Source organism: Sinohyriopsis cumingii, chromosome 6 (genome assembly GCF_028554795.1).
Source record: "Sinohyriopsis cumingii isolate HCF-2022 chromosome 6, ASM2855479v2, whole genome shotgun sequence".
Taxonomy (NCBI): Eukaryota; Metazoa; Mollusca; class Bivalvia; order Unionida; family Unionidae; genus Sinohyriopsis; species Sinohyriopsis cumingii.
The window spans coordinates 70,812,368-70,839,881 of record NC_142966.1 but is presented as its reverse complement, the minus strand read 5'-3'; the positions used below and the strand labels follow the sequence as shown (position 1 = coordinate 70,839,881).

Below are 27,514 nucleotides of genomic sequence, written 5' to 3'. Positions count from 1 at the left end.
ATATTAATTATATGTTCATCTTTAGAAAGATTTTTTTATCAGGATACAGTAGTCAGATAAATAAAATATTGATGATGTAAAGTTTGGGAGATAGTTTACTTAGGATGTGAACTTTCACTACTATACAAGTCTGCTTAGTAAAATAGTCAGCTGATAAATTCTGTAAGCCAGGTGAATGTTATGAGACCCACTTGTTGATGAATTGCTTTCATATTTTCTTGGTGTATTACCTATCCCATGAAGATTGGCATATAACATTGAGATTTTGACCATAGGAGTGCATGTGATGACCTATTGTGTGTCATGCACCTATTAGCATTTCTTATTCTAAATTACTTGGAGGATTGCCATGAAATTACACATATTCATTCCAAGCTCTTGCTGGAAAAAAGAAAAGAAAAATATGTTTTGATGGACATTATAACGGCCAGTGGCCATCAAAAAATTCTTGTTATGACTAATGCTCTTAATAGTTTGGTGGTCATATTGACATTAGGTTTTTTCATTACATTTTTGGCTCCAGTTGTTTGCTTGTGCAGGGCTCCATGTGCAGCCATTGTTGAGTTGGTCATAAATGAAAATCATGCCTATCTGTTGTTCAATATGGCCACCATAGCAACCATCTTTAAAATCTAGCTTTTGCTGTTTATCTTGAAGTCATATTAGCATGAAGTTTTCACCAGACAACTTCCCATGTTTAGTTGGTTCTAAATAAAAATAGTGGAAATGTTACTGTCAGTATGGCCGCCATATTTTTGTAATTTTTTTGTCAAGGATGTTTATGTGTTTTCTGATATTGTAAAGCACTTTAAGCTTCTTACCAAGTTATTATTAATTTTATTGTCCCTTATGGCCATCATGATGGCCATATTGAAATCTTGTTATGACAACTCCTCCTAAATGGTTATATTAAAATGGAGCTTTCACTTAAAGATTTCTAATAATATCTAGTTAGTATTTATAGGTTACAGCATTTGTATGGGAAAATATGAATGAGTTTTTCGGATGGAATACTGCACGACCTTGGGAGTGCAGTATAATCCATTCAAGAAAATGAGTTCATATTTTCCCATATAAATGCAGTAACCCTTTTATTATATGCTCATTTTCTTATTCGACCTAAGGCTTGCTTATATAAACAAAATACACTACAAGAAATAAAGTAAATGAATGTATGCTGTATTCTAAACTAAATACACAAGCACAGATTCATCATTACACAACAACAACATTATTAATGCACACATAACTCCGCCCAGGTAAATGTGAACTTAGTCATGCTAGACATAGGTTTTGAAAGAAAATGCATTTTTGTCCACTTAAAATTGAAATTTGGAGTCATATTGTGAATGAAACGTTTCCATTTAATCTGGAATTAATAGATTTTGGTATTTTGTTGTTTCCACAAAATTTTCGTGATTATAGACTGGATTCATCTGTGTAAATTGTACATGAAATACATTGGATTGAAATAGCCAGGGAGAATCGTGTTGACATCTAGACGTGTGTTTGTTGTGTCATTGACTATTTGAAATCATAATGTGGGAAAAATATGAAGTCTTTCAATTGCAATTATCAAAAAGACGCTATCGAATTTAAGTTTATTTCATTTTGAGTGCAGTAAGGATGTAATTGCACTTGGAATATAGAAATTATAGTACAATTTCAAAATATGTATTCACACTTGAGAACTCATGACATGGCTCATGTAATTCGGATTTGCAGAACTAAGAAAGTACATTTTGAGAAAATCCGATGTAAAACTGTAAGTATATTTTTTGCCATTCTTATTACCAGCTAAAGGTGACAGTTTATGCCTTGTAACTTGCATGTTATTTGTAGGTACCCAGCAGTTTTATGAAATCTGGCATCTATCGCCAAAATCCAAAACATTCTAAGTTAACGGGGATGCAGCTGGTATGTGGCAGTCCACAAAACATCTGCTTTAAGTTCATTCAGAAATGTAATCAACCAAAATGTAAAGTGTCTGCTACATGAGTGTACATCATTTGCTTGCAAAGTAGTTCCTAATACACTACTGGCCACATGTGTCATGCACGTGAGTGCAGTATGAAGGTGTGCAATATCATAAAATACTGAATGATTCTGACGATGTAAAGTTAACGGAGAAAAGAATGAGCATATAATAATAAATGTAGATGGTATTGATATTACATACAGCATTGCTGCTGTGATGGACATTTTGAAAATCTTGTCACTATGCCTCACTGAATGGATGGCCATATCAACAGGGTTTTCACCAAGGGACTCATTATAATGTCTAGTTGGTCCTACTAAAATGAAAAATTGAGTTTTTTATCCAAAGGGACTCATTTGGCTTGAACAGTAATGAGCTGTTTGCATAACTGGCACATGCAACTAGTTATGCAATTCTGGATTGTTTTGATACCAAATAATAGACTTGCTACAAGTATAATGAAGATGTTGAAATTATTCCCAAGTGAAGTTCTAATGATTTATACACTTGTTAGGTCACATCTCATATTTATATTGGTATTCAATAGTGTGTATAACGTGTGTGCAACTAAACTCTGACCATGTTTTAATATTTTGGTGAGAACCTGTTTATTAGTAATTCATTTGACAAATAATCAACAGTCTTCAATGCAGTGGTAATGTTGTTTTTGTGTGTGCTATATACCAGAAATGTGTAACTCAGGCTATCATGTTTACAACTGCTTCCTCCACCTCAGAGACCCCTTGAGAACTGTATTCAGTTTGGGAACACAAGCGATGAGTTTAGCATGGTCACATGTCAGTGTGCATGAACAGTGAATGCAGTTAAAGAAGAAATATAATGAAGACCACAGCATGAAGATAACAGGATAGCTAAGTTGTAACTATGGCTTTGTTCTTTTTTTTGACTGCCATCTTAATTATGTTTTAGAGGTATATGTTGTTTCCCAAGTGATGCAGTCTGAGTGTTAAGTTGTTTAAAGTTCTGTTAGAAAACTCAAACCCTAGTCTTGCAACTCTATGTCAAATCAAATGTAGACCACACTGCCATCAGAACGTTGGAAGCCGTCAAACCTGCTCTAACAGCTGCCTCATTAAAACAGCCACCTGTACACAACGTTCACTTTTTTCCAAGATCAGTCTATTGTGTATATGTGCATACAAGTCAGGCCAATATGAATAGGTCCAGATCTGCTATAATTGCATAATGTGCTAGCCAGTCTTGGTCCATGCATATTGTTAAGACTGATCAATAGAACAAACAACATAGATCCATCTCTGCTGGTTCATTAAGTAATGACATGTCAGGATCTATCCTATTCACAGTTGGACCCGATTTGTAAATGAGAAAACACAATAATACAATTCATATTAAATTAATTTCCAGATAACAAAAACTTCTGTATGAAAACTAGTTTTAAGGTCATCCTAAAAGTGGCTCTATTATACAGGTTTTGCAGCACTTAAGTTGTAAGAACTTGTATATTCAAACACAATAGTTGAACAAGATTTTAAAAGTTTCCTGTTTTTCAGTGAAATCAATGTTCCTGCTTTGTGGAGGAGAGACCAAATTGCATGCCAAAGCACAGGAACAGGCATGGGAGAAAATTCTTAAATTCCTACAAACAAATCTGTGAGGAATAAGGAATGGTAGGACAGTTGATTCAGCGAGGTGTATACTTGTAATGGCTGGAAGAACACTGAAACAAACTTATACCAAGGGAAAATCTTAAGACATCTGTTTTCTGTAAAGTTATATACATATTGTTATATCTACAGTTTCTTTGAACATACTTTTTTTGTTTTATCTTGATGGGTTTTTAAAATAAATTGCAGTAGATTAACATCATATAAACAAGCATATACAATGAAATATATATACAGTAAATATTGATACAATTACTAAATATACAAAACCTTTAAATGACTTCTCGAACACAGCTAAGCAGAATTTGAACGAATTTTACAAGAAAGTGTTCCAGTATGAAGGCTTGTCAGTTTTGAACCATTGATGCTAATTAGCAATCAAATATGGCTGCCATTACTAGAGACAAAAAAAGCTTGTAAACTACTCGCAATTGATAGAAAATATATTGGCAGGAATCCTTGCCATGAAAGCCTTTTATTTTTGTACAGATAATGCCAATCTGCCATCAGGTGTGGCTGTTGATATGAAATTTTCTAAAACAATAAAAGGATTTCTCAAAAACTGCACAAAAAGATTTGACATGAGAACTTCATGGCATTTTGACCGTATATATATTTGCTATGTAGGTAATGCCCCAAAATGAATGACATAGTGGAAGGAGGGAAGGCGGGTGGTTCATTATGTAGATAATTGTTTTAATTAAATGCAGCATCGACACTGAAAAGTACACATCTCCACAGGCATCCCAGTTGCTGACTGAATGCCTCATACAACGTTTTTTCACGTGCTCCAGCTCGGTCGTCTGATTGGTTCTGCATGTACATAATTTCCTTTAATCTTATCTAGCACCACACCAGGAATGAGTCAGTCCTTCTTATTATTTTCTTTAGCATGACTCATTCTTGATTCTCTGATTACATGTGGCCTGAGGGAGGTCATTCTTGCACAATTTACATACATGTACTAAATTGCAGTTAGGTTTGCTACAAAAGGTCTCATTGAAATTGTTACATATTTGTTTCCCATGACTAGCTGAGTTGAAATTCAAAAATTGGTAGTTCTCTTATATTGTTGAGTATTCAAAAGCATTGTGAGGTTAGCCGGACCAAATCCACTTGAACGTAGAGTACTGTTGCAGTGAATGCAAACCTCAGTCTTTCTACCAGAGAAAAAAGCTAGAAACAACTCTGTATCCCTGGAAGACCAATCTACAACAACATTTTGTTGCACTAAATACTGGGCAGCCTTGCGTGAAAATGCATTATGATACTCATAAAAACCAGTTCCATTATATTTCTGATGCAGTTCATCAATAAAGTCAGCATAATAATCTAATTCAGGCCTCCTAAACGGGTAGACCTCACATAGAAAGTTTTTATATTTAGAGAAGGCCTTACAAAATTCAGAAACAGTTATTGTGCCTGCCAAACGTGGGTCATTCCCTTTCACTACAATTTGATTGCCTCCCTGGTCAATAATTTTAGTCTCTGAGAACGAGTCCATTCCCGGTATCAGCAGTAGTGCAAGATTAACGTGCTTACCATTGCGTATATTGGTGGGCACAATGTCCACCGGCGGGAGTTTGTCAACAGGCACATCATAATGCATTGTTTGGGAGAATCTTGGGTTGTCATCCCCGTGCCTAGCAAGGGTCGATTGGAAGTTAAAGTCACTATGTGATTGACTTGTATTTTCGGCAGCTGGACCCCATGAAGAATGTGAAGCTGTTGTACTTCGCGGTGATATGGTAGACGTGGAGAATTGTGTCATTGCGGCAACAAATGCTTGTAATGTGGCTAAATATTGCTTGACAGCTGCTATGTCCGACATGTTGTGATCACTTGGTGTATCAGCTGCTTGCAGGTCACATGACAATGCTGGTGAATACACATGAAACATCCATCTGGTCACATGATGATGCTCTTGAACACAAAGAAGATGCTTCTTTCCAATTGAAATGGAGACCTTGATGTTCTTCACAGCTAACTATTTAACCAATTTTGATGCAGTCCAATTTTCAGGAATGTCTTTCAAAGTTTAATTTGTTGCAGTGACGGTGCTCTGGTTAAGTTCTGTATTGCGAATGCTGATCAAATGATTAACAGTTCGTCTTGATCTATGAGAAGCTTTTTTGAGTTAAGTAAACATATGATCCCCAAAAGACAGAAAGTAACATGTAGTATACGTAAACAGAAGAAGGATTGTATCTTCTTTCCGCAGATAATGTTTTAAGTTAAATGCAGCGTCGACACTGAAAAGTACACATCTCCACAGACAACCCAGTTGCTGACTGAATGCCTCATACAACAATGTTTCTTCACGTGCTCTAGCTCGGTCATCTGATTGGTTCTACATGAAAATATCCAAATTAAGTTACTAGCTTATTAACATACTGGCTGCACTGACTTCATGTCCAGCAGAATAACCATAGTATACAAAGAGGGGCCCAACAAGGGGCCAGAGAATGATGCACTGTGTGTTACTGAAACTATATTTAATCAATTAAATTACAATTCAGAAAACTCAATGAACAAATTTGATTGATTATAACTCAAAGCATACAAGATTAAACTCGGTTAATAGTAAAATTTTTTCAGAAATTTCAAAGGTTTTTCAAGGTTCAAAATCATGGTTTTCATGGTGCATTATTAAAGGAGACAGAAATGAAAAATAAATAAGTTATTACTTACTATACTTCATATGAGAAATATTCTTGCAATTTTTTTTTTTTTAAAGACAGTCAAGTGTATGATCTGTGATATCATTCCCATTATACTACACATCCTACATCTGTAGACACTGAACAATGTTTATTTTACAATGTCTACAGTTCACTGTTTACAAAGTTCACAATACTTTATAGTGATTTTGTTATTTCTTGTAGCTTGTCATCAACCTGGTTTTCAAGTGCTCCAAGTTCAGTGATTTTGTCCTTCACACTTTTCCTCAAACTTTGATGATGTGATGAAGGAAATTTTCATGTGTCTCTTCTTTCAAGGCATAATCATCAGCAGCAGCTGTCATTGCCTGAATGTCTTTTTTCAGTACATACCTTTCTTCTCTTTAACTCTGCTAGTTCATTGTCCAGTGCTTTTCTTTTCTGTCCTCTTCTCTCTTGCTCAAGGATTTTTCTTTGCTCTTCTATGTACATGCCATACCTACTTTACGCACAGCCTGCATTTATAAGCATTTTTGGTGTTGTATCAATCTTGTGTATTCCACCAGCATTTCTTACACTGTCAAGTCACCTTGCAATCAGAGTCTTTTCTTTCATATTTACATCTTCACACTCTTTTTTTGATGGGAAAAAAAACTTTCAACAGTAGCCTGTCCATGAAACAAGAGAAGACATGTTTTAACAACTGGCCATAGATATGTTCTTTCTGACATGTAAGTCTGTCATAAAGGAATTTATCAGATCTATCTGTTTTCCTCAAAAATGAGCTCAGGGACCCACTACTGACAGATTGGGGGCCCTGAGTGGCCGAGTGGTCTAAAGCGCTCTCCATTATGGACCATTGCCATCTCACCTCTGTCTGCGTGGGTTTGAGTCTTGGATTCGGCTAATGTGGGTCTTTGAGAAAGCTTGCCAGTAGCTTCTCATGTGTCAATGCTTCCTCCACCATTAATACTGGCCGCCATGTATATCCTATCGTGTGCTGAAAAATGGCGTTAAACCTACAACTGACAGCTTGGTCAATAAATGAAGAAAATTCTCTGAGGACAGAATCACACTTTGTGATGTGATATCTTCTCTTGTTGATGAGCACAGTGAGTAGTCTTTTAAGTTTAGCCTCTGCTTCTGCTTTGCTCACAATAATTACTTCTGGATTGAGACATGCTATGTCTCTCACAAGGGAATATTGCAGTGATGACTTAGCAATAAACTTGTCTGTAAAACATATCAATGTTGCTTTACATTCATTGCAATACTTAAAGATTTGTAGCTCACTTGCTTCTTTTATCTTTTTCAATTCATTAATAATTGTTTCTGCCACAAAACTTATGTCTGTTTTATGATTGACGACATGGTTTGCGGAATCAGATGTGAACACATCCTTTGTTGACATGATAGATTCCACTTTTTCTGGCTTGCAGTATAGTTTGAAGAGGCTGAATTGCAATGCATTCAAATCTTTACGAGCAAAGAGAAGCAATGCATTCAAATCTTTACGAGCAAAGAGAAGCATTGGTTGGTCTGTTGGATACGCTGACAAGAAAGGTTTCACTTGCTTTAACAGTGAGAAAAAAAATGCAAGCTTGGCTGGGAGAAAGATATCTTTGATGGCTTCCTTTACAATTTGAAACAATTCTGTGCTTGAATCAGATACACACTCTCATCACACTATCTGCATATCTTTTAACAGGTTCAAGCAAATCTAGATTTCTCTGTACAACTTTCACATTTTCTAGCCGTCTGTGTTTACAAAACTCAAAAGGAAAAGTTGACATACCTGTCACTTTAACAGAATTATCTCTTCTTGCAGGAGTATCATGAAACAACATGTAAAATGCTTTCAGAATTGTATCCAGTTTCCAGTCTTTAGCATCCATTCAGCCTTACAAGCCCCATGGACTGTGAAGTCGACAGCTTCCTGCATTCAACAACTGGATACCATGATTGGTTTCACCGCTCCAGTGGCCTAGTGGTTAGAGCGTCTGCCTCGGATGCGGGAGGTCGTGGGTTCGATCTCTGGCCGAGTCATACCAGAGACTTACAAAATGGTACTAACAGCTGCCTCGCTTGGCATTCAGCATTAAGAGGTTAGTGTTAGGACTGGTCAGCCTGGTGTCAGGATAATGTGACTGGGTGGGACATCATGCTACATGTCTGCGGCATGATGACCCAGTGCTAGACATCACTATAAACTGCCACATTGCAGACATCGTAGCGATATGACTGAAAAATTGTTAAAGCTACATTAAAAAATCAAAATCACATCACATCACCATGACTGGTTTCCAATGAAAGGTTGACTTTTGGATGAAAAGACCATTTGACATTAGGCCCATCCATTGACATCTGAATCATGTGCCTTATTTTTAGCTTCTGTGTGGAATCATCAAATGCTTTCATCATATCAGATGCAGTGGCATGACCTAGGAATCTAGATGGAAAAAAATTGTGTTGTTACCATGTCCTGGTCCCAATGGCAAATATGAAGGTCCATTTGTTTCTTCTGAAGCGATTTATTCATACTTTCATCAAAAAGAATGACAAAATCATCTGGCTTCACCTTTTTTTCCAACAATGATGTGAACTAAGTGTCTAACCCATCTATCTTGTTTTCCTATCTGAAAGCCCAACATGGTTTGCAATCTTGCTGTCAGGAAACATACACTGGAATGTCTGATTGATTCCAGAGTTTGAGGAAAAACTGGTGTGCAGAGTCCATATTATTTCTGCCTTTAATGTTTCCTTCTTTGAAACAAAATCTGGCAAGACCATTGGAGAAGGGGCTGAAGATGTTATGGTGCTTTCCTCTGAAACAAGTTTTAAAATGTTAATATTAAAGCTCTTGCTAATATTGTTTTTTGTTGGGGAAGACTTTACAGAACCCTCTTTCAATAAATTCCAACAATGAAAATGTGATACTGATAATGGTTTTAGAAATTTAAAATGAAACCCTGCAATAAACCCGTCTGCAACCTACCTATAAATATTAAATTCATGAGAAAAAAAATTATTTTTAGTGTACCTGTGTAGTTGTATTGTTATTTAAATCTCCACCCACCCCCATAAAACAAAACAAAAACCCAAAGATATTTTTGTTTTTGATGTTAAACTGTGTATGGGTATATTAAACTATTTCATGCTAGCTATATTAATATTTTAGCTTAGCTAGTTTCTATAATTTTAGATTTATCTTGTACATTACAATTAATGTCTGTTTCCATTCAGTACCAAAATAGAAATTGTTCAACTACTTTCATAAATAAGATGATATGCAGTTTTCTGTTTTAAAACTCATACCTCTTTTGTCAACAACGATTTCATGCTGATGGTTTCTTGTTGTTCCATATTAGCAGCCGTTATATGAATTTGGTGTTTTTTCCCAGCTGCATGGGATCATAAAGCACTTGCTCCTACAGCACACAAATCAACATCTTTATGACATAATTTGCATTTCGCAAAGCTGTCAGAGAAAGATTGCATTATCCCAAATTTATATTTTTTTTTGTCTACCCACCAAAGTTGGAATCAGCAGCCAACCATTTCAAAGCATACAAATGATCCAAATTTAAATGCAGCTACATTCAGGCTTCAAACAATCGAAGTTCAAAACATATGACTGCACAGTGGCATGTAGTGGAAATTTCTGATCTCGAACAAACATAGTGAGAGATTGGGTTTGTTATTTTAAATTTTATATATATATTTTTTTTAAAAAATGAAATCTGTAAAACGAAAAATATTTATCAATTCCAGAAAATCAAGGTTTTTCAAGGTACCCAGACAATATTTTGAATTTTCAAGGTGTTTTCAAGGTCTTTAGGGGCAAATTCATTTTTCAAGGTTTTCAAGGCCAGCTAAGGACCCTCATTAAAGAGTTTTCAGATTTGTACAAAAGATGTTAATCTACCATCAAATACAACCAGTTACTAATATTAGGAAAATCTAGGGATAGTTTCTCAGAAATTGCTGTGCATAATTTGACCCAAGTTGACAGCATCTTTGGATGATTGCCTTTCAACTTTGTACAAATGATGATCCACTATTCAATAAGACCATTGTTACTAAACTAGAAGGGACCCCCGAGTGGCCGAGTGGTCTAAAGCGCTCACTGTTCCGGATCACTGCCATCTCACCTGTCTGCTTGGGTTCGAGTCCAAGGCTTGGCTAGCGTGGGTACATGGGAAAGCCTGCCAGTAGCTTCTCGTGGGTCGGTGGTTCTTCCCCCACCAGTTATACTGGCCGCCATGTATAGCCTATCTTGTGCTGAAAAATGGCGTTAAACCCTAGAACAACAACTAAATAGAAAACCTTCAAGGACTCCTCAAAAGCTGGTAAACAGAACTTGACCAGATTTGACAAAATCCATTCTTGCATAATGCCTTTGAGATCTGCATAAATAAAGTGTATCCACAGTATGGCACCATTACTAAACAAGAGACCCAGTAAGGCTGAGATCACTCACCTGCTGACACCTGCCTAACAGCTATATGTTATACTAGTTGGGTAAGAAATCTGGATTAGTAGGATGCTTTCTGCTGACATTGCTTCCAATGCTGTTGATTGCAACATAATTGTTTGAAGGTTTCTCTGGTTTTTTGTATCTTCATCAATATTTGATGATACATCTGCATCAGTTATCCAATATTGAAAGGCTTGTTTGCAAGGATACTTTCTGTTCATCTTGGTCAAATTCTGTTGAGTATTTTTTGGACATAATGTGTTTTTTTTTTTTTTTTAGTAATGGTGGACATCATTGATAGTGGATCATCATTTCTATAAATTTAATTGGCCTTCACGCTAGGACATTGGTCAAATTCACTTGAGCAGCTTTTCAAAGAGGCTACTAGTGGTTTCTCCATCTGTAGTAACAGTTGCCTATTTGAGGCAGGTTGGCATCATTTTAAAAGATTAAAGAACCCTTTATACTTTTCAGTCAAATTTGATTAATATTTTGCTGAGTAAATTTTGAGGTCGTTTAAAGGATTTTCTGTTTTTATTAATGGTGGCAGTATTTGACAGTGAATTGGCATGCATTATATAAAACCGAAATTCCTTTATATCAGATGCTTTGTTAACTTTAATCAAAATTCTGCTGAGAAGTCGTTTTAAGGTTTCTTAGTTCTACTGATCAAAGATTTGAAGAACTTTTGGGATGGTTTAATTTTCATCCATCGCCTATCATCCATCCATCACCTATCACTCCATTGTCTGTTGATTTTTTAGCACAAGCTTGTAATCACTGCTTCTCCTAAATTTCTCAGAGGGTTGCCTTGAAACTTTACACATTTTGCTAGAACTGTATTAAGCTCTAACTGAAAATTGTGCCTATCTGACATCCAATATGGTCACCATAGTGGCCATCATATCAGGGTTTTCACTCAAAGACTTTGGTGGTTTAGTTTGTGATGAATGAAAAGAGTGCCAATCTCACAGCCACCTAGAAAATCTTGTTATCCATGTTCAAGAATGAAAAGTCATATCAACATGCGTTTTTCACTAGAAGACTTCTTATGGTGTCTAGTTAGTTCTAAATGAAAATAAGCTACTCTGACATACAATCCAGTGACCTTTTTTTATCACTAATTCTTTTGGCAGGATAGTCATATTAACATGGGGTCCTAATAAAAAGGGTTCAGATCATGTATCTAGTACGGTCAGCATTGTGACAATTTTGAAAATCTTGTTATTGAGACTCCTCTTAAACAGACTGAAGTATTTTCACCAGAAGATATAGCATGGTGCATTCTGGGCCCTAAAAAGAATATGATGTGAATCTGATATCCAATATGGCTGATGTGCATCTTAAAATCTTGTTATCATTACAGTTATCACTACAACTCCTGAATGTTAGACCGTATCGACATACAGATTCCACCACAAGGCTTCATATATCTAGCCTGTCCTTAATGAAAAAGGTGCAGATCTAATATCCTATATGGTTGACACTGCAGCAAAGTTGAACATTTTTATCACTAGTTCTGAACAGAAAGGCCTATCAACTTTGGGGTTTCGACCAAAATAGTTCCTATGATGTCTAGTAGGTCTCAGATAAAAATGGTGCCAATCTTAGGTCCAGTATCTAAAACATCTAATTATTTTTCATCCCGCCTGAAGATTCATATCAACACGGGGTTTTCACCAAATGACTTCTTATGATTGGTCCTACATGAAAACATAATCATTTTCACATCAACTATGGACACCATGGTGGCCATCTTTGAAACATGTTATTGATGCTTCTCCTTAAGAGATGGTCATGTCATATGAATTTTTCACATAAAACCCATCATGGCCATCTTGAAAGATTTGTTTTTGATAATTCTTCATAATGGCTGGTCATAGCAACATATACTTAACTAAAGGATTTGTGATGTCTAGCTTGTCCTTGTGACATCCAATTTGTCCATGACTGACAACCATTTAGTATAATAAATACTTAAATTTCTTAGTAACTGTTCTTTTTTAAATTAAAAAATTAAGAATTAAATGACATATTGTACATTCACATAATTTAATCTTCTTTGCCATAAATGAGACTTTTTATCCTTGAAAATACATTTCATTAGCAGCCGTCAAAGACTTTATCTTGCAACTTTGCTGACATTCACAAACTTTGTTTTAGAATGGATATTCATTGCTATCTTCCAGTTTGTGTCACCTTTTGGCTATTGCTAGCATCAACACAGATATAAATGAATGTTAACTAAAGAAACGTTTTAGGCATATATTTTTTCATTTATTTCCTTTGCAAAATTATCCGGGGGTAGTGGGTGCACGGAGTCAAAATTTACAGGGACAGAAAAACAATTGATGCTATGCTCAAGATGTAACAAAGTGGAGAATGGAGTATTTGTTTTAATTTTTTTCTTTCTTTCTTTTCCAACCACTTGTTGTACATTGTTATTTTAAGAATACCTCAATTATCCAAGCCTCAAATATTGTATCATAATTATTATTGTGTTTTTTATGTGATAATTAGTCCTTTTTAATACCTCCTTTATCTAAGTCTCAAATATTTTATTATAATTATTATTGTTTTTTGTGTGATAATTAGTCATTTTATGACCTCCTTTACCCAAGCCTCAAATATTTTTTATCATGATTATTATTCTTTAATTATTGTGGTAGATTGTCATTTTAAGATTACTTCATTTATCCAAGCCTCAGATATTTTTTATCATGATTATATTTGTTTTATCCAAGTTAGATTTTGATTAACCCAGTGTCTGTTGTTCATCAAAACTTTCATTTATCAAAATCAGTTTTGGGGTTTCCCAGGATGGTTTTTGATAAACAGCTTGATACAAAAGGTCAAGATTTTGGGAAAATTGGGCAATACAGTATGGACTATTTAAAAAAAATTCATTTTCTTTCTCCACCACTTGTTATGACATTTTAACAATACTTCATTTATCTGTGCTTCAAATATTTTATCAAAATTATTGTTTATCAAAGTTAGAATCTGGCATAACCTTGTTTCTATTGTTCACAAAACTCCCATTTATCCAAATGTTTTGTGTGTTTCCCATGAAGGGTTTTGATAAATTCATTTTCTTTCTCCACCACTTGTTATGACATTTTAACAATACTTCATTTATCTGTGCTTCAAATATTTTATCAAAATTATTGTTTATCAAAGTTAGAATCTGGCATAACCTTGTTTCTATTGTTCACAAAAACTCCCATTTATCCAAATGTTTTGTGTGTTTCCCATGAAGGGTTTTGATAAATAGGGTTCCTGTATACAATATTGCCCTAGTACAATGCTGTTCTTGTGAGCCATACAAGCGGGTCATGTTATAGGTGAAGTCACCTTATATAGAGTTATTTGATACATAATATTACCATTAAATAATGTACTGGGATCCGTGACCCTATCTGCCGTATAAAAGAGGTCATCTTGTACCAAGATGCATTATAGTATTTTCAGTATCACAATTGTGATTCCAATTTTATAATGTATTTTACAGTGGTGATATACAGGAGTAATTATGCCACGATTATATATTTTAAGAGTTGTTCTTCTTATAAGTGGTATAAAATTTTTAAGTGATTATTTATGAGATTTAAAAAATAAAAAAATATACATCATAGAGATCATATTTTTCAATTCCTACCATTTTATGCAAATTGCAGTGAAGTACTTAGAAAAGTTCAGACTGTTGTGAAATTTTCTTACCAAGGGCAAGGAACACTAGAAGAAAATGTTAGAATACAGGAATACCTAAAGATTTTCACAATGTAGACTGAAGCCTTTGGGTATATGAAAATAAAGTTGTCTGAACACAGTTTCATGGAGTCTTTTTGTGAATTTTAATCATATATAAAAGTCAATAAAATAATTCACTGACTAGTCATATATTGTTAACAACTGACAGCACTATCCTTTTTAGGTCATTAAGAGAAATTTTTATTACCTTGCATCAATGAAAAGTTACAAAATAACTTGCATCATTTTCCATATTAATAGGACAAATGAACGTATTTCTCTTGCTTTCTCATTCCATTCTTTTTTTCATGCTTTCCTTCCACTGAAGAATGCCTGACTGATTCACAAATTACACAATCTTATAAAACCTTCAAAACTGACGTATGTTTTGGGTGGAAATGTTCTATAACCATAGTCTAAAACAAATGATTCAAATGTTGAACTTTAGAGACAAATGCTATAAAGATCAAATTTCGTGAACTGTGAACTTCTCCTTTGTCCTTATGTCATTCATAATTTTTGTCTGTTTTAAAAAGAAAACAAAAACAACCGTACATAAATTAACTCGAGTTCCAACATATCTTGTACAGGCTAATAACCGTTCCATTACGAATACTTTATGAGGAAATCATAAATGAATTTCTGCATTATTTTTTAAATAATAGTCTGTCAGTCATACAGACATGAACATGTTTCAATGGGGATACAAATGATAAATTCTAAATGCTGTAGTTGGTAGAAAACTTGTGTAGGCATTTCAATTCAAACATCTTTGAAAGTTTGATGGATATGTTCTGACTGCTCATTAGAGAGCTCCACAATACAAGGACAGGTTCAGAATAGTTGAGCTTTGTATTCCTTTCAGGCTAAATTTAGTTAATTTCTTATTTGATTTCATTTTCCTCTCTTTCCTCTCCAGAATTTTGTATTGCTTTTAAAAGTCTTTGTTATTTCACCAGCAGAACGCCTGATTTTCTTTCTCTCCATGTGATGCTCCCTTGTTTCTTGCTCAACCCGATCCTGCTTTGTACTCTGCCAAGAAGAAATGGTCATAAAGTACTGTATGGAAAGCTAAAAACAATAAATGTGTACAAGGAACACAAATGTCCCACCTGTATAATACCAACCCCAAAATCTCACCTGGGTCCAGATAGGAGTAAAACTATACCATATTTGTTATGGTATAGTAAAAGTTCATCAAAGCAGAACAAAGTAATAAAAATAAAGTATTATATCCCCCAATTTAATCAGCAGAGTGTTACAGTTTTAAGAAATTATAACTCCAAATGAAGAACTGTTAATTGTTACGATTTAACAATAATTTTATTCTGAAATATATAAAAAAAGTATGGACTATGTTTCAAATTGTCAATTTCATGGGCCACATCCTCCCCAATATACATGATGACCAACGTTCTATTTATTTTTTAGACTCTTCAATTTTATAACCCAAGTGCTTGAGAACACTGTACCTAACTAAACTGAAGCAATATGCAGGATTTTTTATGAAATGTAATGGTATTGCATAGCTGCCAACCCTCACGAATTTGGTGTGAATTTCACGACTTTTTCAGCGATTCACGGATTCACACCACAAGCCAAAAATTCATGAATTCTCCAATCCTCAATTATTTTAAATCTTTAATAAAATAACCGATTTCCCGTTAAGCGCTAGTCGTGATATTCGCAGTTGCCGAAACGGTCTGGCACTGCTGGTCGCTATATTAGTAGATCTACAGCCGATTAGTACAGTTGGCCCGGTAGCAAGCATTTTAGCCTATTTTAATCTGTATGTATAAGAGTAGTTTTACAAATGCTTTTGAGAGAAACTGGGGTCTAACCGGAATTTTGCTCCGCGCATGCGTCACCAACACTGATTTGAGTTACGGTTCAGCATCGCATGTACGATTTTGAAAACGTCTTCACCACTTAGAAAACTCTATTACTCAAAAAGTGAAGTTTAATTTGGAATATATAAAAAATTGGCCGTGCATTCTGACATTAAACATTGATATTCATCATGCTTTTTGCACTCAGTGCGCCATCGCAGAGACGATGTGAGGAAGCACGTCGGTTGCAGAAAACACGTAGAAGTTGGGAAAACTAAGAATTCGCAGATTTCAGCTCCGGAATATTTTAAACAATTGGCGGAAGAAATGCAGGCTACCAACGCTGAAGCATTATTTGTGAGTTTTCTTGTCAAATACAATCTACCTTTATCAGCTGGAGACCATGCTAAACATTTGTTCTGACAAATGTTGCCGGACTCGAAAATCGATTCCAAATTTTCCTGTGGAAGGACCAAAAGTGCTTCAGCTCCTGTGCATTCCTCACAGCAACAGTGCAAGCGAAAGTGTATTTTCTCTTGTGAGGAAGAATAAGACTTTAGGGCCTCTTCAGCTGCAGAAAATTTGTCAGTAATTTTAGTCACCAAGATCAACCAGCCAGCAAGAAGTCTGAACTGTTTAGAAAACAAATTTACGATCAAGCAGTTGAGGAAGTTCAAGTCTGCCACAGTATCATGTCTTGATAAATAAATATTTCTGCATATATGTAGTGTTTAAGTTTTATATTGTGAATTTGATATAATGTAGTATTTACGGTCAGAGTGGATGGACTTATTGTCATGGTATTTTTCACGAATTCTTGTCCAAATTCACGACTTTTTATCCCTATTTTCACTAACTGTGAGCCTGGAAGGTTGGCAGCTATGGTATTGTTACAATCACTAAGCTCTGAATAAGAGATGAAGATATGCACCAATGACTGTGACCCTGCTATAGTGGGGGTGGGGGCTGATTAAAGCAGTAATTCCCAACCCGAGTTGCAAGGATGTTTAGGAGGGTCACCAGGATTTTTTCCTAGGGCAGCAAAACTTATCGAAACTGTTCATGTTTGATGATACAGTGTCATTGTTTGATAATAGAAACGATTGCCAGGTGGCTAAAAGTATGGACAGACAAATTTGAGCAAACTAACATCAGGGTAAACAGATCTACAAATAGCAAATACAATCTGCTAACCAGTCTCTGCTGCTTTCAGTGTATAACACGTCAAAAATTTATTTTAAAAATAATAATAAATCATGTCTAATAATAATAACAATAGCAATAATGTTTAATCATAATCATAATATATAAATATAAAAAAAAAAGAAATCATCTATTCAGCCCTGGTATGGTTATATTTGAAAAAATGATTAACATAAATCATTTGAGATTTATTCTATATGAATGTCTATAAGCAGACGACATATTATTTGAATGAAGATTGAAGATTTTCTCTGCACAAGTGAAATGGCTTTAGTACTGATATATGGCATCCCAAAAGTTAATAAGTATCCCATCACCAGAGCAGACAAGACCATGACATACTTATCAGCACAGTAAATGGTATAAAATCAAATCTATTTTATGCTGAAATTTATTTTGTGTTAATTTTTTTTAGTACATATTGAAGATTCATGAAAAAAGGTTTGAATTTGAATTTGTATGAGATACATAGTGGCAGCAAGATGATGGATATAGGCCTTGGTGTTCAACAAGCAACCAGAGGGCCTGTAAGTCAGGTGATACGCCTTTACCAAAAGAGTTATTTGTCAGCACTCCCTATGAAATGGTATCTATTAGGTTTGTTTGATGTACAATGATGTCTGATGTACTCACTTCCAATGCACACTGTAAATAGTATACAAATATATCTTATGAATTATATGTCCAGCCTGCCTGCATTTCAGGAATTATATGTCTAGCCTGCTTGAATCTGAGGAATCTTATGTCAAACCTACTTACATACATGGAATTTTATGTCAAGCCTGCTTGCATGTCAGGAATCTTATGTCAAGCCTGCTTGCATATCAGGAATCTTACATCAAGCCTGCTTGCATGTCAGGAATTTTACATCAAGCCTGCTTGCATGTCAGGAATCTTATGTCAAGCCTGCTTGCATATCAGGAATCTTACATCAAGCCTGCTTGCATGTCAGGAATTTTATGTCAAGCCTGCTTGCATATCAGGAATCTTACATCAAGCCTGCTTGCATGTCAGGAATTTTATGTCAAGCCTGCTTGCATATCAGGAATCTTACATCAAGCCTGCTTGCATATCAGGAATTTTACGTCAAGCCTGCTTGCATATCAGGAATTTTACGTCAAGCCTGCTTGCATATCAGTTATTTTATGTCAAGTCTGCTTGCATATCAAGCCTGATCGCATACATGGACATTTCATGTCTAGCATACTTGCATATTTGTATTCTTATTTCTAGCCTGCTTGCATGTCAGGAATCTTAGATCTAGCCTGCATACATCCATGGCATTGTTAACCAAGATTTTTAAAAGTTTAAAGTTTTACAGCTAATGGGGCAATGTATGAACATTCAAGGTATGAAAATAATGCTTTCAAGAGTTTTGAATTCATAACAATACCTAAAACAAATCTGAACTTAAGCAAGACTTTCAAATGCCCTTTACTTTCTGGAGCAGAGAATGTGTAGGAATATTATTATATGCATATTAAAAAGTATTGCTTACCAAGTCTGTGATAGATGCATAACAGCAATCTCTGGAAAACAACTGGACTGAAGACTATACAAAAGAAAAAACGGGGCCCTGGGTGGCTGAGTGGTCAAAAGCAATCACCTTTACTGACCACTGCCATCTCACTTCTGTCCACATGGGTTCAAATCTCGGGCTCAACTAATGTGGATATGTGAGAAAGCTTACCACTAGCTTCCCATGGGTTGGTGGTTCTTACTAGGATTTTCCCAGACTCTTCATCCTCCAGTTATATTGGCTGCCATATATAGCCTATCTTGCGTCGAGAAATGGCATTAGACAAAAAACAATCAAACAGAACAAGCAACAACCTTAAACTGAAAACTTTAATTAAAATACCTTCACCTTGCCACAGGGACAGCCAATAGAAATAAGTATATGGATATGAAATGGTAATGCTTGCTGCTTCTACAGTCCAAGGTTGACATCACTCTCTCCAAATCTTAGAACTTACTACAATAAAGAGAACTTTTAACTAAAACCTTGGTTAATGATAATGACAACACTATCACTATCAAAAGTGAGTTATGCCTTCATCTTGATTTTGAGACAACAACTTGAACTTAAAGAATATGTTCCAACTCCTTCATTTGTAACGGGACTTTACATCAGTACTTCTTATTCATCATATAAGGACCTTACCTTTTTCAGTGAAAAAGTCATCGCCTTATTTCCTATGGAACCTGAATGGTCCCTTATCACAGTATCATCCTTCTGATCCTCAAGTCTTTCAGCCAAGGATTTCCTGAAAAAGGTTTTAAAATGTAATTTTATATTTCCAGTGACAAATAAATTATCATTAAATTGTTCCTCTGATTACCAACAGCAAGAGGAGTGTTTGATAATTGCTATTACTAAGAAGCCAAGCTAATTAACTTATGTCAGCTATTTATTATCTGATTAATTAATCACAAATCCATACTACCCTACCAACCTCATGGGGTTAACCCTTATAGAAACAAGACTGGCAAATGTTCCATTTGTCAACAGATCAACATCTTGTAGTAGTGTCTTTCATCTTTGGCATCCCACAATGAATGCCTCTAATTTTCTATAGCACTATTCATATTGGTCTGTTGAAGAAATGGGCATGGGTACTTGCTGTTGAGCACATGACATGTTTCTAGTGGCTAGTTTTAATTAAAGGAATATAGTATGTTTTATAAACCAAACCAATTACAATTTTGTTTGCAAACTGTATTGGCTTGTTCGGTAATGGCTCAACTAAAATCCCATTTGGAAAGCAGGGATCTTCAGTACAGCTCAAATACAGGATTAACAGTATGAGATTAATGACAGTAAAAATGTAGACTCAGATAAACATTAAATATGGATACATTTCTAGTCAAGGATGGCCAACAGTTGTAACAATGGTGATGAACAACAAGATGCCATTGAAATAAAAATATTGTTCAATTATCTTTCAAAGCTGATCTCAGTTTGAAAATGTTTTTAAACTTGCGTGACATTCCATTGGCAAGAATGACGGTGAATTAAGAATATTGTGTGTGATTACGACTATCTACAGGGAGGACAAAAGTTGATAAAAAAAATCATTCTGATTACAGGAGTCTTTGCAACAAATGCAGTACTTTACCAGATAGCCATATAAATGTAATGGGCATCCCAACTTTCAAAAGCTGATTGCCCGATGTCAGTAATGGATTTTCAAACTTTTTCTACGGTTGATAATGCCAATGTCAATACACTTTTAAAACTATGCCTTAGAAATCAAACTTCTAGTTGGAAATGTCCCTTTTTTAGTTTAATGAAAAGCTACTACTTTTAAAACATTTTTGCATGTGTTCTTAAAAACCTGAAAATTCAATACTTATTTCTAGAATTGACAAGTATACGAAACACCAGTGATGGTAAAACTATGAATTTTATTATCTCTGTATTTTATTTTATTCTGTGGTGTACAAACATTTTCAAGATGTTATATTATCTATTATTTACTACTGATGATCCAAGTCTCAAGTCAGTAGTCAGTGTAGTAAAGACAAAACACTGCAAATGAATGAAGCTAAAATTGTTACAGCTGTCGCCTCTATAAAATAGACACTTGTATATAATGTTCAAGTACATTTCATCTAATCACAACGTAAATTAGTACACATTTACCAGTATATAAAGGTGACCTGCTCATACAGACCAGCTTCAGCAAATCAACTTGGGTGACCTTTAAAGTGTAAGTTGACCAAATTTGGTTTTCACTTAAAACTTTTGCCAGTTGTAACTTTTCATTAGCAGGACCTGGTGACTCAAGTAAAAGGGAGTATACTTTTCATTAATTCACATAAAACTGCATGTTCTGGTTGAAAACAAACAATGCTTATAAAATGTTCACAACAAGTCAAATTCTTTTTTTGAACATTCTTAATAAAATCCAACAAAAAACCAGCTTTGACATCGTAGTTCATGTTATTTTTTGTACACGAAAAAATAATTATTAATTTCAGTGTACGAAAAATTATATGTAAAATAAATAATTATCATTTGGCGGTACTGACCATGTACAAAAAATAAAGGGGTCATATCTGAACAAAATCTACAGAACACATGCTACTCGACAACCTAACTATACAAACGTACAAAGTAAACATATATTTTCTGTCTCACTCTGCTCTCAACTCTTGAATTACAATAAAAACAAAAGTACTCCACGCTTTTTGCTGTTATTAGTGAACAAGAGAGAGGAGGGATTATGTATCAGTGTGCAACTCGTCTGCATTTAGAGCATATGTAGCTGTTGTGTAATGTTGGCAAAATGATTAAGACAGTTTGAATATGTATTAGTTATGGGTATTATTTATTGGTAAATTGTACACAATGATACGAGACTATGTTGTCAAGAAATTAAGTGCAACTTGTATTTTTACATTACAAATAAACTCATTATCAAATTGCAATAAAAAATAAAGAACTTGATATCACATTTTAGTTAATGTGCATGAGTGCGCACGCATGTGTGAGAGAGTGAGGAAACAAAATGTGTACCGGACCATATTTATTCAGGGTGGTTTTTATTTGTAGCGTTTGCAAAGAGAATAAAAGACTGTTACCTGACAATTGTGATAATCATGTATTAAGACCCTATTATATTCCATTATCAATAAACACCGCTAAATCAACAATTCATTCTTGTTTTAATTACTATGTACATTGTCACAACAACCACATGGCTATGCAGTGTTATTTACACAGTAATTAAACATGATTAACCTTTGGGTTATTCCAGTTAAAATCAGATCGAGTGCAAGAATCAACAAAAGAGGTCAAATCAGTGAGGCTGCCAGTAGGGAGTTGAGGCTCTCTTTAGGGAAATGAAAATCTGTCACTGTGCTAATGAAGCTGTTGTCCATACAGCAGATGTTACAAGGACAAGCGATCATACGCATTACTTGTTATTCGAGCGAACCAATAAATAGTGGAGTTTATTGTAGAATAGATTTGCCAAATATTGTTAATTATATCCAGGTCAAAACAGAACAAGTACTTCAATGATAGTATATGTATATATACGAATCAATTTAACGGAGTCCGTGACTTTCATATTTATGACAGAAAATGACTAGGTTTTTATATTTTATGTTTATATGACTATAATGAAACAATAAGACTAGCTGACCAATGGTCTGTGGTCTTCACTTTAGCGTGTACTGAGATGTAATTAAAATGCATGTGGTGTTTTGTTGCAGTGACGGACTTAATAAGGAGAACTAATTAACAATAATATTTAAAGGTATGGTCTGTGAAGTCCTTTGTCAATTTGTTAATAAACACAAGTAGATATTGTAATAACAGTAAGAGAGCTTATGCACATGAGCGCCTGCAGGATTTTTTTTGCAAGTGGGGTGGCAGCCAGTCACGGCCAGGAGAGTTAGTATAGTAAGCAGTCTGAAACTAAAGCTAATATTTACTAAGCGTTTTGAACAGAATCTTGTGACATATTTTCAGCTTCATTTGCATGCTGAAACTTGTGTGTGTGGGGGGGACATGTGACCCCCTTGTCTTCTGCTGCGGGCGCTCATGCTTATGAATCAATCATTGTATTTCTAACCAACAATTATTAAATTTTGTAAAAAAACAAAATGGCAGTACGCTATTTTTGATCTTTTTTGCAAACGTAAATCTTCTTGGTAGAAATTTTATGTCCGATAATTTAATATATTTTTTCAAAAAATACAAAGTGATATGTACGCAAAATTATGATACATTTAAATAATTATTATTTTGATAACTGGAATGTGTATGAAAAATTAAAGGGTATGAAAAAATACATGAAATATGGTACTCACTTTAGCTCACTCTTCTTATTATCCTGCTTATGCAGGGGTTTGAATTCCTGTCCTTCTTTCAGTTCAAAGAATCGAGGTATACTGGCCTCCTTCTCTTTTGCTTGCTGTCTTTTCAGTCTTTGCTCCATTTTAAGCTGCTTGTGTCGCTGTTTGAGCTCAACCGTCCATGTGTGCTCATCATCGGAACTGCTTTCATCATCACTATGACTTCCCTCCTCTTCCTCCTGAAAAAATGTACAGCATTTGCAAAATTATTTCAAGAAAATATACCCCTTCATAATAAGCATTTTGGACAAGTTGCATTTCCTGATATCAACTGCCAAAAATCAAAACGAGGCTATCACTGCTGGGTGAATGTTCTTTGTGTTGACTTTTGGAGATCAGGACTGGAAAGTCTGAATAATATCATGACATCATGTACATGTACTTATAGTGTTGATAAACAAATAAGAGCAGTTAGGATATATATCTATGATAATAATAATAATAATAATAGTAATAATCAACCCTATTACCAAATGTTTTTTGGGTTGTTTTTTTTTAAACAAATAACATAAACAAGCAACGAAAAATATCTAATTTAAGCAAGTTCTTTTTAAGTTTTAATAATATGTGTCCAATCATATTTAGATGTATATATAGTTAAGCAATAACAGCATGTTTTGTGGGTATGTAGTTTAAATAAACTGTAACTACAATCAGTGGAAAAACAATCACTATCCTTGCACATTCAGAAGACAGCGCCCCCCCTCCTTCTGTCAAAATGAAAACTAAATTTAATAAATTTCCTTAATAACCATTAGACTAATACCAATACGCAGATTTTAGTCTGTTGTGAAATCTACTAGTCTGATTTTAACTTAAAATAACATTATTCTATTGTTTTGGTATTGGAATTAAAATAACATTATTCTATTGTTTTGGTATTGGAATTAAAATAACATTATTCTATTGTTTTGGTATTGGAATTAAAATAACATCATTCTATTGTTTTGGTATTGGAATTAAAATAACATTATTCTATTGTTTTGGTATTGGAATTAAAATAACATTATTCTATTGTTTTGGTATTGGAATTAAAATAACATTATTCTATTGTTTTGGTATTGGAATTAAAATAACATTATTCTATTGTTTTGGTATTGGAATTAAAATAACATCATTCAATCATTTGGTACTGCTATTAAAATAACATACTATAGTTTGGTATTTTAATTAAAATAACATTATTCTATAGTTTGTTATCTTAAAGTAACATTATTCTATAGTTTTGGTATTTTAATTAAAATAACAGTATTCTATAGTTTGGTATCTTAATTAAAATAACATTATTCTACAGTTTTGGTATTTTAATTAAAATAACAGTATTCTATAGTTTGGTATCTTAATTAAAATAACATTATTCTACAGTTTTGGTATTTTAATTAAAATAACAGTATTCTATAGTTTGGTATCTTAATTAAAATAACATTATTCTACAGTTTTGGTATTTTAATTAAAATAACAGTATTCTATAGTTTGGTATCTTAATTAAAATAACATTATTCTACAGTTTTGGTATTTTAATTAAAATAACCTTATGCTGTAGTTTGGTATTTAATTAAAATAACAGTATTCTATAGTTTGGTATCTTAATTAAAATAACATTATTCTACAGTTTTGGTATTTTAATTAAAATAACCTTATGCTGTAGTTTGGTATTTAATTAAAATAACAGTATTCTATAGTTTGGTATCTTAATTAAAATAACATTATTCTACAGTTTTGGTATTTTAATTAAAATAACCTTATGCTGTAGTTTGGTATTTTAATTAAAATAACATTATTCTACAGTTTTGGTATCTTAATTAAAATAACAGTATTCTATAGTTTGGTATCTTAATTAAAATAACATTATTCTACAGTTTTGGTATTTTAATTAAAATAACAGTATTCTATAGTTTGGTATCTTAATTAAAATAACATTATTCTACAGTTTTGGTATTTTAATTAAAATAACCTTATGCTGTAGTTTGGTATTTAATTAAAATAACAGTATTCTATAGTTTGGTATCTTAATTAAAATAACATTATTCTACAGTTTTGGTATTTTAATTAAAATAACAGTATTCTATAGTTTGGTATCTTAATTAAAATAACATTATTCTACAGTTTTGGTATTTTAATTAAAATAACCTTATGCTGTAGTTTGGTATTTAATTAAAATAACAGTATTCTATAGTTTGGTATCTTAATTAAAATAACATTATTCTACAGTTTTGGTATTTTAATTAAAATAACAGTATTCTATAGTTTGGTATCTTAATTAAAATAACATTATTCTACAGTTTTGGTATTTTAATTAAAATAACCTTATGCTGTAGTTTGGTATTTAATTAAAATAACAGTATTCTATAGTTTGGTATCTTAATTAAAATAACATTATTCTACAGTTTTGGTATTTTAATTAAAATAACCTTATGCTGTAGTTTGGTATTTTAATTAAAATAACATTATTCTACAGTTTTGGTATCTTAATTAAAATAACAGTATTCTATAGTTTGGTATCTTAATTAAAATAACATTATTCTACAGTTTAGGTATTTTAATTAAAATAACAGTATTCTATAGTTTGGTATCTTAATTAAAATAACATTATTCTACAGTTTTGGTATTTTAATTAAAATAACCTTATGCTGTAGTTTGGTATTTAATTAAAATAACAGTATTCTATAGTTTGGTATCTTAATTAAAATAACATTATTCTACAGTTTTGGTATTTTAATTAAAATAACCTTATGCTGTAGTTTGGTATTTTAATTAAAATAACAGTATTCTATAGTTCGGTATCTTAATTAAAATAACATTATTCTACAGTTTTGGTATTTTAATTAAAATAACAGTATTCTATAGTTTGGTATCTTAATTAAAATAACATTATTCTACAGTTTTGGTATTTTAATTAAAATAACCTTATGCTGTAGTTTGGTATTTAATTAAAATAACATCATTCCAGCACTGAGGAGACCCAGAACATCAATAAAGTCTCAAATTCTCTGTGATTAGTAGATACTGCCAAGATGATTTTCAAGGCACATTCCTCAGGAAGACAGACTTGGTCCAGATATATAATGAACTCAAATTGTCTTGGGGTGGGATCAGAGAAGCAAAAGCACACTTGTGGATTTCATATCCAGATATAAAATATTCCTCACCTGGTGCTTTTGTAGAATGTTAACTGGGTAGTTTGAAGTCACAAGGAGGTGGAGGAAGAACCCTGAAAAACCCTGGGAAGAACCATAGACCCACAAGAAGCTAGTGGCAGGCTTTCTCATGTACCCAAATTAGCCGAGCCTGAGACTCAAACCCACGCAGACAGAGGTGAGATGGCAGTGATCCAGAACAGTGAGCACTTGAGAACACTCAGCCACTCGGGGCCCCAAAGAGATCTGACAATTGATTCCCAATTAGTTGTGGACTACCATGACTAACCCTTGTATCCAGAATATCTATTTGCAGACCATTCTCTGGCTTCTACTGACTGTAATGAAAGCAAGGTAAAAGGTGGACACCTCAACCTTATGTACTGGTCTCAATATTGACCACAATCTCTGGTTGACGTTAAGGTGATTCCAAAAGAACTCTGCTGACAACCAACAACAATTCAACTACTGATTTAGGAAATAACTGGTCTCACTCAAGATCTCAATACAATTATTCAAATGACTGGAAAAGGGCAATACTGAACTAAAATAGCCATTGTAAAGGACATATTAACAGCAGACCCAGATGAGGAAGGTTTGTGGCTGTACTGAAAAGCCAGAAACCAAAATCTTTTTGGAGATTAACTCAATTCAACAATCCACACAAAGTGACCCGAAGGAAGGTGCACTCACAATATAACAAGTAAAAAAACTTCCCTAACACTAAAAAAGATGGGAAGGAGACAACAATGCATCCCTCTGTAAAGAAAACTTTACCAACCAAGCTATCTGTATCTTGAACATGGGTGGGACTAAGAACTTGCTGAGCTCACTCAATTTAATCACTGGTCTAAGCATTCCATTGCTTCTGGTACCAGACATAGGTATGATAAGATGCCTGGAGGGTCCGGCTTGTTAAAGTTTCTACTGCCCACATTCCCATACTCCAATAATGGTGCTTTCTCT

At 33.9% G+C, this 27,514-nt stretch overlaps 2 protein-coding genes across 4 annotated transcripts in view; one reads left to right on the top strand and one right to left on the bottom strand.

The window, feature by feature from the left end:
- LOC149797169 (bile acid-CoA:amino acid N-acyltransferase-like) overlaps positions 1–14,463 on the top strand; it is a 53,620-nt gene extending 39,157 nt beyond the window's left edge. For all 3 annotated transcript variants that reach the window (XM_089961854.1, XM_089961855.1, XM_089961853.1), the window contains exon 9: positions 3,511–14,463. In XM_089961854.1, the coding sequence (XP_089817980.1) occupies positions 3,511–3,614 (104 nt within the window). In that variant the 3' untranslated portion in view covers positions 3,615–14,463. The remainder of the gene's footprint in view (positions 1–3,510) is intronic.
- A 128-nt stretch (positions 14,464–14,591) lies between these two features.
- LOC149797168 (nucleolar protein 10-like) overlaps positions 14,592–27,514 on the bottom strand; it is a 65,863-nt gene continuing 52,940 nt past the window's right edge. Inside the window, exons 17-19 of the mRNA XM_089961852.1 lie at positions 23,367–23,590; positions 19,708–19,810; positions 14,592–15,543 (exon numbers count right to left, since the gene is read on the bottom strand). Of these exons, the coding sequence (XP_089817978.1) occupies positions 15,406–15,543; positions 19,708–19,810; positions 23,367–23,590 (465 nt within the window). The 3' untranslated portion in view covers positions 14,592–15,405. The remainder of the gene's footprint in view (positions 15,544–19,707; positions 19,811–23,366; positions 23,591–27,514) is intronic.